This window comes from Dipodomys ordii, unplaced genomic scaffold (assembly GCF_000151885.1).
Source record: "Dipodomys ordii isolate 6190 unplaced genomic scaffold, Dord_2.0 Scaffold67, whole genome shotgun sequence".
Taxonomy (NCBI): domain Eukaryota; kingdom Metazoa; phylum Chordata; class Mammalia; order Rodentia; family Heteromyidae; genus Dipodomys; species Dipodomys ordii.
The window spans coordinates 3,001,755-3,014,054 of record NW_012267283.1 but is presented as its reverse complement, the minus strand read 5'-3'; the positions used below and the strand labels follow the sequence as shown (position 1 = coordinate 3,014,054).

Genomic DNA, 12,300 nt, shown 5'->3' with positions numbered 1-12,300 from the left:
TTTCTTTTTGCTTATGTGGTGCTGAGGAATGGAACCCAGGGCCTCATGCATGCAAGGCAAGCGCTCTACCACTGAGCCACCTTCTCAGCCCTTCCTAAAGTATTTCTAAAATATTAGCTATGCTGTCGTCAACTAATGAAATGATTCTTGATTTTAGATTCTTTATTGCTAAGGAGCTCCATCATTACTCAGTGCAACAACATTTTTGTTCCATTCAACTATGTGGTGTTTTTGCTTGTTTTGATTTCATTTTCTCTGTGATAGGGATCAAATCCGGGGTCTTCACATGCTGGACAAGAGCTCTACCACTAAGCCATAGCTCCAGCTTTCTTTTTTTTCTTCTAATTCTTTGTTTCTTTCTCTGTCTTTGTCTCTGTCTCTGTCTCTCTGTCTCTCTCTGTTCTTTGAGACAGAGTCTCCATGTAGCTCATGCTGACCTCATGATCCTTCTTTCTGCCTCAGCCTACCAGTGCTGAGGTTACGGTGAATGACAATGAACAGAAGTACTTTATAAACATGTATAATAAGAGAATAATGAAACCTGCTGAAATTGTTTCATGAAACACCTGGGGAGAGTCAGAAGGACCTATGGAGTGAGTTTGACTGGTGAGTTTGTATGTATATATGTAAATGTCACAGTGAAACACCCTTATATACAAACATATGCTAATGAAAATGTCAATTAAAAAAAGCCAACCTGTCCTTATCTGCTTATGAACAGTAAAATCTTATTATAATGTCATCTCTTTGACTTGATTTAAAGAAAAATAGATGAATTTATATCTATACTTTTCAAACTGTTCTGAGAATAGCTTAAGGCATAGAAGTAGTTTTCAAAAAAAAAACCCACAAAATTACTTTGTAGTGTTATGACTTCCTTTTCACTGGCTATATTAAAATTTCTAATGACATGTCAGTATTAAATAACATTCTCTCTTCAAAAAAATGCACTAGTTAATAATATGCCTTTTTGAAAATACGAGCACTGGCTTTATCATATATTCATCACCTAGACAGTTACCCATTCCTGCTATCATTTCTTTGTCCTCAGATGTCGTTGTTCCCCTTTCTCCTCTTCTTCCTCCATTTTTCTCTCCCCTTCCTCCGCCTCCCTTCCCCCATCATCATTGTTCCTTTTGTATCTAAGCCAGGCTGGAATTTGAACCCAGAGCCTAGCAAGTACTCCACAACTTGAGCCAAGTCTCCAGCCCTTTTTGCCTTAGCTATTTTTCAGATAGGGTCTTGTGCTTTTGCACCAAATTAGTCTCAGACCCACCACCTTCCTATCTCTACCTCCCAAGTAGACAGGATTATAAGTATGAGTCATTGTCTCTGGCCCAGGAGTTTTACTTTGTGTCTCTTTGGGCCAGTTCTCTGATATTCACCATCTGTTTTTCATCACTGCTAAATGTCAACAGTTCTCCCTTCTCTGTATTCATTTTCTTTTTATAAGAGTTTATACTTGCACTGTTCAATATAGTTGCTACTAATCACAAGTGAGCACTTGAAACATTGCCAGTCATAAAATGTGGCATCTCCTATACTTCCATCAGAAAGAATGACACTGCCCCATTTGTAAGGAAATGAGAGGACCTGGAAAAAGTCATATTAAGTGAAGTAAGTCAGAACAAAAGAAACAGGTCTCATGGTTTCCCTTATTTGTAATAGCAGAATAGCTCAATAGCTATGTACATATGACCATACAGGATGAACTCCAACACATGAACACTAGAGGATTTTCTTTGTTGTTGTTTCTTTGTTGTTGTTTTAATATATATTTTTATTGTAAAGATACTGCACAGAAGGGTTACAGTTACATGAGTAAGGTAATGAGTACATTTCCTATTGAGCATTATTACCTCCTGATTTCTTTTTTTCTTTTGTGTTTCCCTCACTATGGTTTATCCCATTGTCAGTGTATTTGATTTTGGTACTCTGGGTATTATATATGTGCATGTGAATTAGGGAAGGGAAAGGAAACAAAAAAATGGTGAGACAAAGGACAAAGGGGAAACCAATGTAACAGCGATACTCACAAGACACTATGTTGGAAATGATCTGTACAACTTGGTGGAAGTATAGGGGGAAGTGAAAAAGGGAGAAAAATGAGGGAGGGGATAACAAGTTTGATAAGAAAAGTACTCAATATCTTATGTAACTGTAACCCCTCTCTACTTATCTCTGTAAATCTGTATCTCTGTAAAATACACACTGGATTTTGAAGACTTAAGAAGACAAAAAAAAGTAGAAAAGTTTTCCATATTTTTATGTTGGTGACACTGAAGTGATACTATTTGGAATATTCTGGAAATACAGTATATTATGAAATATTTTTTAATACAGCTTCTATAAAAATTTGAACTATGTATGTGCCTTGGATTGTATTTCAACTGTTAGATAGTCCAGACGAGGCCGTCAGTGACCAACAAATTTTCATTGACTCAACAAATTATCAAATTATTTTCTAAATATCAAATGAATGTCAGACAGTTCAAGACAACAGAAGTACCATAGTAAGTAAAATATTTTTTCTAATCCCCACCTGTAGAATTCATCCTCTGGTATCTTTTACAACATTTCTAGTGCCTAGCAAGTTGTAGAAATAGTCAATGATTAAATGACGAACAAATTGGTCTTTGCCTGTCATATAAAATGTTTGATATCTTAAAAATGAGTCATCAAAGTGCTCTTCCTTTGACAATTGAGAGCTGGTTATAGTTTTATGGAATATAATTTATAAGTCTTTTGTTATCTCATTACCCATCATAATTTCTTCTTTCCCAGAAGCTACTTCTACACAGTCCATTGTTTTTCCTCAGCTTCTGATATAAGACTTATTAGGACCGAGTGCTGGTGGCTCATGCGTGTAATCCTAGCTACTTGAGGATCTGAGTTCAAAGCCAGCCCAGGGAGGAAAGTCTGTGAGACTCTTATCTCCAATGAACCAGCAGAAAACCAGAAGTGGCACGGTGGCTCAAGTGTCAGAGTGCTAGCTTTGAGCTAAAGAGCTGAGGGACAGCGCCTAGGCCCAGAGTTCAAACCCCATGACTGACAAAAAAAAAAAAAAAAAAAAAAGACTTATTAGTTTTAGAAGCCTAGTCCTTTTTGTTTTTTTTTAAATTTAATTTTATTTTATTTGTGAATGCCTAGTCCTTTGTGATAATGGATTCTTTTTATTTTAGCTATAATTTCTGTGTGTGCGTGCGTGCGTGCGTGTCCTGGTTACTGTCCCTGAGCTTTTTTGTTTAGGCACTAGCTCTAAGCAAAAAGCCAGAAACTTCATTTGTGTTTGGTGAAAAATTGGAGATGAGTCTCAAGGACTTTCCTTCCTGGGCTAACTTTGAACAATGATCCTCAGATCACAGCTTCCTCAGTAGCTAAGATTACAGTCATGAGACACTGGCACTCAGCTTCTGCTTTCTATTTTTATTGCATGTTATTAGTAACTATAAGTCACATAGAATGATGTCTACAAATGAATTGCTAGGATCACCAAAGTTTCATCTGGGTAACAAGATTGATAGCACATGGTTATCAGTCAGAGATAGGATTTTACTTCCTAAAAAGGATCCTAGAACCAAAGTTGAGCTAATTTATCTTTGTCTTCCCTCCACCCCATGTATATAGCATGCTTTCCTCTAGGTAGAAAGCATATAACAATTCTTAGTCTACAGAAAATGATTCCAACATAGTCTTGCTAAACAGACCCAAGATATGAAACATAAAACCATATGTAGCATCAGACTATGACTTAGTCACCATCATTTCTGTTACTGATTCTCTCAAATCTCCATTTCCAACAAATATTCACGATATGAACCACATGTAGCTCACTACCCAGAGTAACAGCTCTGAACAGTATGAATTTAACGTTTTTTTTTTCTATGTAGGGACAGAATGGTAGCAGTAAGCTACGATTTAAATTTTAAATGCTAAAAAGTTAAAATTCTAAATAAAAACGTTCTGAAATGTATGTAATTCTACTTACCATTGGCTTTGGTAGTGAAAGGTAGCCATACTTCTCTCCTACAAATAACATATATAACAACACTTTTTATTAATGTATTTCTATTATTCACATTTGCCTGTTAAAATATTATTAAACAGGAATGTTAATGCCTTAGTTCTAATAATTTAGTCTCTTAAATACATGTGATTCAAAAATAAAATCCTATCTTCCTTGGCAAACATGAAGACTGTAAATACCTGCATTTCCAGTACACCTGTGGTGGCAGTCTCTGCCAGTCTAATGGTAGAAAATCAAAATGTCTTCAAAATTAACTTCATTTAATGTTCTTTATGTTCCTATTGAAACTAGATTCCTCTTTTATCAGTACCAATGTTGGAGCTTCTTTTCTCCAAGTACCAAATCATTTACAACTAACCTCATAAGTATTCTCATTAGGGAAGAGGACAGCCCCCAAGAATAGTAAGATGAAACAAAACAATTAACAGGGATTAAATAAAAACATTATTAAAACAAGTATCACTATTAATTTTTGATTTTTCTTATTTCTACTAGAAAATTTTACATCATATATTGACTCTGTAATCTACTTCTGTTGGACATTACTAATCTATAAGATGAATTATTGCTAAGTATCAACCTTTAGAAGTAGTTAATGATTAAAATCATTTCTTTGTCATATCAGAAGTGGTAGGGGATTTAATTGTGATAACAAAATTGTAAGATTTTGAAAAACGAGTTTAAAGGTATTTTCATTCCCCATCTCCAGTCTTCTCACACAAAAAGAGCCTGACTTACTTGGGTTACTTCAATGTCAAAATTTACCAATGGTCTAATTCCGAGTCTGAATCCTGTCCATAATATCTGTAAAAAGTTGTCTTCATATGCTCTTTAGAGAGGCACTCTACTTAAATACCAGCAAGTAACCTTGCATTATCTAACCTAGGGATCCTACATAGAGCCAGTGACCCTGAAATGCTCACATTTACTCTCCAAGAAGGGTGACAGGAACACATTTCTAAGATACAGCGAAGCTGAAGCAACTAGAGAGAAATAAAGAGCTTTTATATAATCTAGTTTGCCACCATTACTATCCACCTAGCATTATTTGTCACTGGTAGTTCCATTTCCTGTAGTCCTCTTTTAAGAATTTGCTTGTTTTGCTGTCTATTCCCATCCAACTTAAAAGTAACAAGATGGGCACTGGGGGCTCATGCCTGTAACCCTTACTACTCAGGAGCCTGAGATCTGAGGATGGGGATTCAAAACCAGCCTGGGCAGGAAAAAGTCCAGGAGACTCTTTATTTCCAATTAACCAACCAGATACCAGGAAGTAGAGCTATGGCTCAAAGTGGTAGAATGCTAGCCTTGCAAAAAGAATTCAGGGACAGCACCAAGGTCCTGAGTTCAAGCCCCACAACTAACGAAACAAAACAACAACAACAACAAAAGGGAACAAACCAAAGAGCTGTGTAAATGAAAGCAAGTACAGGATTTTCCTGTTTCAATTTTGGCCTGTCCGCTGTGGGTGGCAGAATATTCTGCTGAGGGCTGGAAGGCCATTTGTGAGCTCAGTGTGTGAAAAATATTAGGATCAATCATCAACTTCTGTCTTGGAGCCAGGATGAGGAATGTTATCACTCAATTCTCTTGCTTTAAATACGGAAACCCAAAGTATAGATGGTCCAGGATTTTCAAGGTCACACAATGATAAAAATACAAAGTAATAAAAATAAATGATACCATTTTACTACATTGTAAGCATTATGACAAATTATCTTGTGTACACAAAGAAACTACTCAAAGCCCAGGTAATATGCATAGGCCCCCCATTATTAATAGACTTTTACACCCAATTATCTCTTCTATAATTTAGCCAGCCCCATCCTCAGCTAATGAGCCAAAAAGAGGACAGTTTCTTGGCCCTCAATCACTTGTTCTTGCTCCATACTTCCTGAACTTCCTAGATTAGGATCTCCTTGTCATTTCTAGAATGGAGTGGGAGGCGGGCAAGACTCAGAGCTGTAGTGGTAAGCATTTTTCATGGAATTAGTTCATTCTCCTTAGACTGCTTTAGGGATGGACTGGAGTTTAACTGCTTGAGTATGTTTCAGTGGTTGATAAAAATTTCATCTTTGGCATCACTCAGATTCAATAAGACCCCAGTTCTGTTACTCACTCACTGTGGGACCCTGACATATTAAGTTCTTTAAACATCAGTTTAGTTATAAATAAAATATGGAAATATTACCTGTCTGGCAGGGTTACTAAGAGGCTTAAATGTAATAAAATGCACAGCTAGTACTTATCAAAGTAAACACAGTAAACTCCCAATAGATGGCAGCCACTGTTATTTTATTGGCTGTATACTTTTCTGACTGATCACACTGATAATTTTAACCATAAAGATACTAGTAGTCTGAGGTTTTTATTTGTCACTGAATCTCCCTTGTTGATTTTGTAAAAAGGTTAACTGTGGTAGGAAAAAAGATGAATCCAAGAAAAAGAAGAAAAAAAAGGAACAAATGTTGTAGTAGATGTGAACTGAGAGAGACTTTTAGAGAAGGGCAAAGCTTTGTGTGCACAGAAAGCGAATGTAGACTCTCTTCCACAGGGCACAGGGCGAGAGACCAACAGTGGGGTCAGACAGGCTACTCCCAAAGCCTCAACAAAGGGAAAGGACACAGAGAGAGCTGGGTGTCAGAAAATGAGAGAGATTGGGAGTAAGGGGGAAAGCTGGACAGACTGCTTTTCATAAATTGTCTATACTGCAATGTACTGGCAGTCAGAATAAGAAAAGAAGTAGCATGTGTTGAGAACATGCTACAAATGCACTTCTTAATCTTTAACCTACTGCATGAGGTATTTATGTCCCAATTATCCCATTTTCCATATGCAAAAAATTGAAGCAAAGTGATTAAGTTAATGAGTAGCACAGGCAGTGTGGGAACCCAGGCAGTTCAGAAGCTGGTTTTCAACTTCTATCTAGTTCTGTCCTCCAGAGTGAGATTATCACTCAGATCCCAAAAAAAAGGAAGCAATCCCTCAAGGAGAAATACAACTTGAGTTTATTTGATTTTTGGCAGAAAGAAATTAATACTTATAAGAAGACAATCCCTCAAGTTATCAGTTTCTATTTACTATTCTAATTGCTACTCAGAACTTGACTCAGGATTAACAAACTGGGAGGGAGGGGGAGGAACCTATTATAAATCTTTTGTTCTTAGGAATCAAAAGACTAAAATGGTAGTCGAATGACCTGGCTTAGAAACAGTGAGGATCTCAGACACAAAGAGAAAGGCGCCTTAAGCATTTGGTCAAGGGACTAGAACAGAGGAATTCAGATCTAGCTGGCCCAGGGACACAAAAAGAGTGCAAGTGATCGGAATTCAACCACGTCCCATTTTTAATGAGCAAAAGCAAAAACTTACCCAGTATTGGAAGTGATATGACAAAAGTTTCAGAAGAAAATTTCCTCTGACTTTTACAGAGAGGCTTGGGGGATAGATGCAAAGATGTACCTTCATGCTCAGTGCTCCAAAATAGCCCAACTTCAGGTAGTGCTCACAAAGGACTAAGCACAGCCTTGGAGAGCACCCAGCCTGAGGCCTTCATGACTGGAGCCATAGACACTGAGGCCTAGGGCAAGGAGGGCTGGCCCAACATGAATAAGAGAACAGCTGGACCTGGCAGGTGCTCTGGCTTCTCAAGTCACTTCTCTTCCTTTCTTAATGAAGAGATTGCTTCAGCAAAGTGACCGTTCCTCCTTAAATGTGGATCAACTATACCTCACCGTAGCTTTTAATATATGAAACCTGCCTCATACCAAAATCCATGTCACTGTAAATACCCCATGAAAGTATTAAAATGACATACTGCCATTTAGAGTAGCTGCTACATAATTGTTGTTGTTGTTTGTTTTTTCACTGGTCCTGGGGTGAGAACTCAGGGCCTGAGCACTATCCAAGGCTATGCTGGGCACTATTAGCTCAAGGCTAATGCTCTACTACTTGAGCCACAGAGCCACCTCGGCATATTCTGAGTAGTTTATTGAAGATAACAGTTTTACAGACTTTTCTGCCCAGATTGGCTTCAAACCACAATTGTCAGATCTCAGCCTCCTGAGTAGCCATGATTACAGGCATGAGCCACAAGTGTGTGGCTCACAGTTTTTAAGTGTAAAGATTTTGCATAGTAAACATTTATTATACTTTACAGATTATGTTAGAGCTACAAAGTCTCATACTCCCTAAGTTTTCAGCAAATCAACATGTATCTTATGAAGGTATTATAAAAATATGAAGTATTTAAATATATTCAATAAAATAACAAATACATGTCTTGGTGGTATGATTTTAAATGGCAATTTATTTTTTAATCATATTTTGATATAAACATATAAAATTATATAAACATAAATAACAGGACACATGGAAATAAACAAAACTCCTTCATATTAAAATAAAAAGTAGGGGCTAGGAAGGTGGCTCAGTGGTAGAGTGCTTGCCTTGTATGTATGAGGCCCTGGGTTCGATTCCTCAGCACCTCATAAACAGAAAAAGCCAGAAGTGGCCCTGTGGCTCAAGTAGTAGAGTTGCTGCCTTGAGCTGAAGAGCTGAGGGACAGCGTCCAGGCCCAGAGTTCAAGCTCCACAATGGATAAATAAATAAAAAGTAAAAATGAGGCATTTGTATCCATTGTATGGTGCTACATGTTGTAGAAATGCCAATGGACTTACCCACCACAGGTAATAGTCTAAGTTTATGTAGTCATCAAGGAAAGAGATTCCATCCAAGTGGAAGGAAAGCAATTCAGAAATCAAATAACTACATTCATTTCAGAATAAATTTAGGACAATTAAATCAGAGAATTTCTGTATTATAGAAATGTTATGTAATAACATTTTTCTTAAAGTATAGGAGAAATGAAATGGTTTAATTTCAACCTAAAAACTAAAATGTAAATTTAGAGATATCATATAACAAATCTTATATAAATGCTAAAATACCATTTTTTCTCATTTTTCTGTAGCAGCTACTTTAGTCTAAACACAACTCAGTAGGTTATATTAACAAGCTAATTCATTATATATACCTAAGGCTTAACATTACAATCTTCATAGTTACATTAAAATAATACTAATATATAAATATGGGTAGACAGTTTCTCACCTCGTCTTCCTTCAAACACATCATTGATTTCTCTCAGCAGTGTTGACATGTCACTAATTTGAGATTCCCAAGCTTCACAAAATACATCTAGGTTCTCCTTAGCAATTTTGCTAGATGGATGCAATGTCAATGTCTCAGCAGCAGAAATTATCTAAAATACACATAGAAACATAAAACACACAGCCCTCAGAATCACAGCAGAGACAACACTTAAGTCTGCAGTGTTGCATTCAATTAAAAAAATAACAATCAAGAAGTGATTTCCACACTGAAGTCCCATGTTGGGTAACAGAACAAAATCTATATTCATTATAATCTGACCTATAAGAGGTGTGTGTTATATAAATTTTCATTCAAGCACTTTATTCAAGGAAAACACAGTTTCACTAGTTATTTCCACAGCATAATTCATCCTCAGCCTATAAATAATGTATTGTACATAGCAGTAGAAGAGGTTGTAGTAAGGGTAGTAGTGGAAGTAGTAATGAATGGCAGATAGCAGTAGAAATAGTAATAATGTTTCATAACTATAAGAACATGGTAGATACATGCTTGAGATACCATGTCAAATGCTTGATAGAAAATAATTCTCAAAAACAGCAATAAAGCTGGGTGCCAGTGGCTCATGCCTATAAGCTTAGCTACTCAGGAGGCTAAGAAATGAAGATCATGGTTCAAAGCCAGCCTGGGCAGGAAAGTTCATGAGACTCTATCTCTAATTAACAACCAGAAAATCGGAAGTGGTGGTAGAGCGCTAGCCTTGGGTGAAAAAGCTCAGAGACAGCACCGAGGCCCTCAGTTCAGGCTCAGGACAGAAGAGACAGAGACAGAGAGAGACAGAGAGAGAGAGAGAGAGAGAGGAAGAAGAAGAACAAGAACAAGAAGAACAAGAACAAGAACAACAACAAGAACAAGAACAAGAACAAGACGAAGAAGAACAAGAACAAGAGCAAGAAGAGAGAAATGCAAAAAATGCTAGCTTCTCAAATAAGTACTATTCTCATTTTGCACCTGCCGAAACTGAATCTCAAAGATGTTAAGGAGCTTGCCCAAGATACTTGGATAACTAGTATACGCAAAGCTGGCATCTAAACTCAGATCTACCCAGCTGAGAGTCTATGCTCTTTACCATGTCACATTGACTCTCACATAGCACACGTGAAGTAATCATCCTGACACTTGTAAGTATCACCAGATAGGCTAAATAGATACACTGAATAATCTGAAAGAATTGTGGCAAGAGACTGCTATGTTTTCATCACAGCAAGATTGTATTCCTCAGCCTCCTGAGAAGCGGGGTATGGCTGTGTGACTGAGTTCTGTCCATTTGACTGTGGGCCATCACTTCCATGCCCACCTCCCTCATGCTCCTCCTCGGTGTTCTCCCCAATTCCATGCATAGGATTCAACAGGGATTCTGAAGTCCTAGGGGACTGGCAAGCCACAAGATGGGAGGAGCCCGGATCACCAAGATGAAGGAAGTCATGACACCAGACTTCAAATAAATGAGCACTCCATTGTCACCAATCAGTTGCTATTGGATTAAGTCACTGAGATTTACAGGCTTCAGGTTTTAGCACAAAGATATACCAGTTAAAAATCAGGACCTCATCTTGGTATGTGAGTAGCAGCTCCTCTCCCTCCCACTGCTTTCACCCCCATTCATGACAGACTCTGATTCTGTCTGGTTGTGAGGTTTATAGACAGGGGTATTAATTATATCAAGCATGTGTCGATAAATGTTCACAAAATCATTTTAGGTGGTAATGAGAGAGAGAGAGAGAATCCCACTAACATTCTAGTAGGAGTTTAGAACAATAAAAAGTATACAAGTAAAGTAACTGTAAAACATGGTAGTGCTATGAGGGAAATTAATATGACAGTGCAATATAGATGTAGCGGCATTACTAATGGGTGATGGAATGTCTCTATTATATAGGAGTACTCACACTCACATAAATATGCATGTTTGCAAGTGGTAAATATATAGTCATTCACCCATGTTCCTGGGGCTGGGGAAACAGCTGTGAATGAGACAGATAAATGACTGTTTTCATGAGGCTCACTTTATAATAAGGGAGACCAACAACTTAAAATATATAATTATGCTGAGTGCTGGTTACTCACACCTGTAATCCTAACTACTCAGGAGGGTGAGATTTGAAGCCCGCCTGCGCAGGGAAGTCAATGGGGCATCTTATCTCAAATTAACCACCTTAAAAGATGGAAATGGTGAGCCAGGTGCTGGTGGCTCATGCCTCAGGAGGCTGAGATCTGAGGATCATGGTTCAAAGCCATCCCAAGCAGGAAAGTCTGTGAGACTCTTATATCCAATAACCCACTCCAAAAACCAGAAGTGGCACTGTGGCTCAAGTGGTAGAGTGCTAGCCTTGAGCTGAAAAGCTGAGGGACAGCCCAGGCCCAGAGTTCAAGCCCTACAACCGGAAAAAAAAAAAGAGGAAAGTGGTAAAATAACAACAACAACAACAATAATAATAATCCAGTGGTAGAATGCTAGCCTCAAGCACAAAAGGTGGGTGATATTGCCTAGGCCCTGAGTTCAATAAATAAAGCAAGCAAGAAAGAATACTTATACATATATACGTATGCAAATAAACAATATATACTTTGAATGTAAGATAATTTTGTAAGGAAGAAATGATGTGCATACAAATAAGGGTAAGAAGGATGGCAGTATTCACTGAATTTTAAGTTAGGAGGGAATCTAGGGAAAGCTCTTGGCATATGGCATAAGACTCAAATACAGTGTTTCTGAAGTAAGTGTGTAACCGAGGCAAGTGGACAGGCCAATGCTGAAGCCTTGGCTGCTCCTAGTAAACAGAGATCCTCTGCAGATTATCACTATAGAAGTTCTCTAACACAGCTCCTGCTTCCATAGTGTCTAGTTTCCTTTCTCTGAGGTCAACTATACACCAGGGATCCAAAGGTGCAACCTCTATCATAAGAATAAAATTGAAACTTAAAAAACAAGTCCTTTTGGTTGGCCATAATAAATACAACAAGAACACTAGAGAGACGCACTTCAGAGCTTAAGATCTAAAAAAGAAAGGACAATATGTTCTTCACTTTTTCCCTTAAATTATATTTGTCAAGGCTAGTATTAAACAGGACATCAGTTTTAAAAGGCTTGTGAAAATTACA

At 37.6% G+C, this 12,300-nt stretch overlaps 1 protein-coding gene across 1 annotated transcript in view; it reads right to left on the bottom strand.

Annotated features, from left to right (window-relative positions):
• Ctnnal1 (catenin (cadherin-associated protein), alpha-like 1) overlaps positions 1-12,300 on the bottom strand; it is a 46,976-nt gene that overhangs the window by 9,794 nt on the left and 24,882 nt on the right. Inside the window, exons 11-12 of the mRNA XM_013023230.1 lie at positions 9,139-9,289; positions 3,989-4,026 (exon numbers count right to left, since the gene is read on the bottom strand). Coding sequence (XP_012878684.1) covers positions 3,989-4,026; positions 9,139-9,289 — 189 coding nt within the window. The remainder of the gene's footprint in view (positions 1-3,988; positions 4,027-9,138; positions 9,290-12,300) is intronic.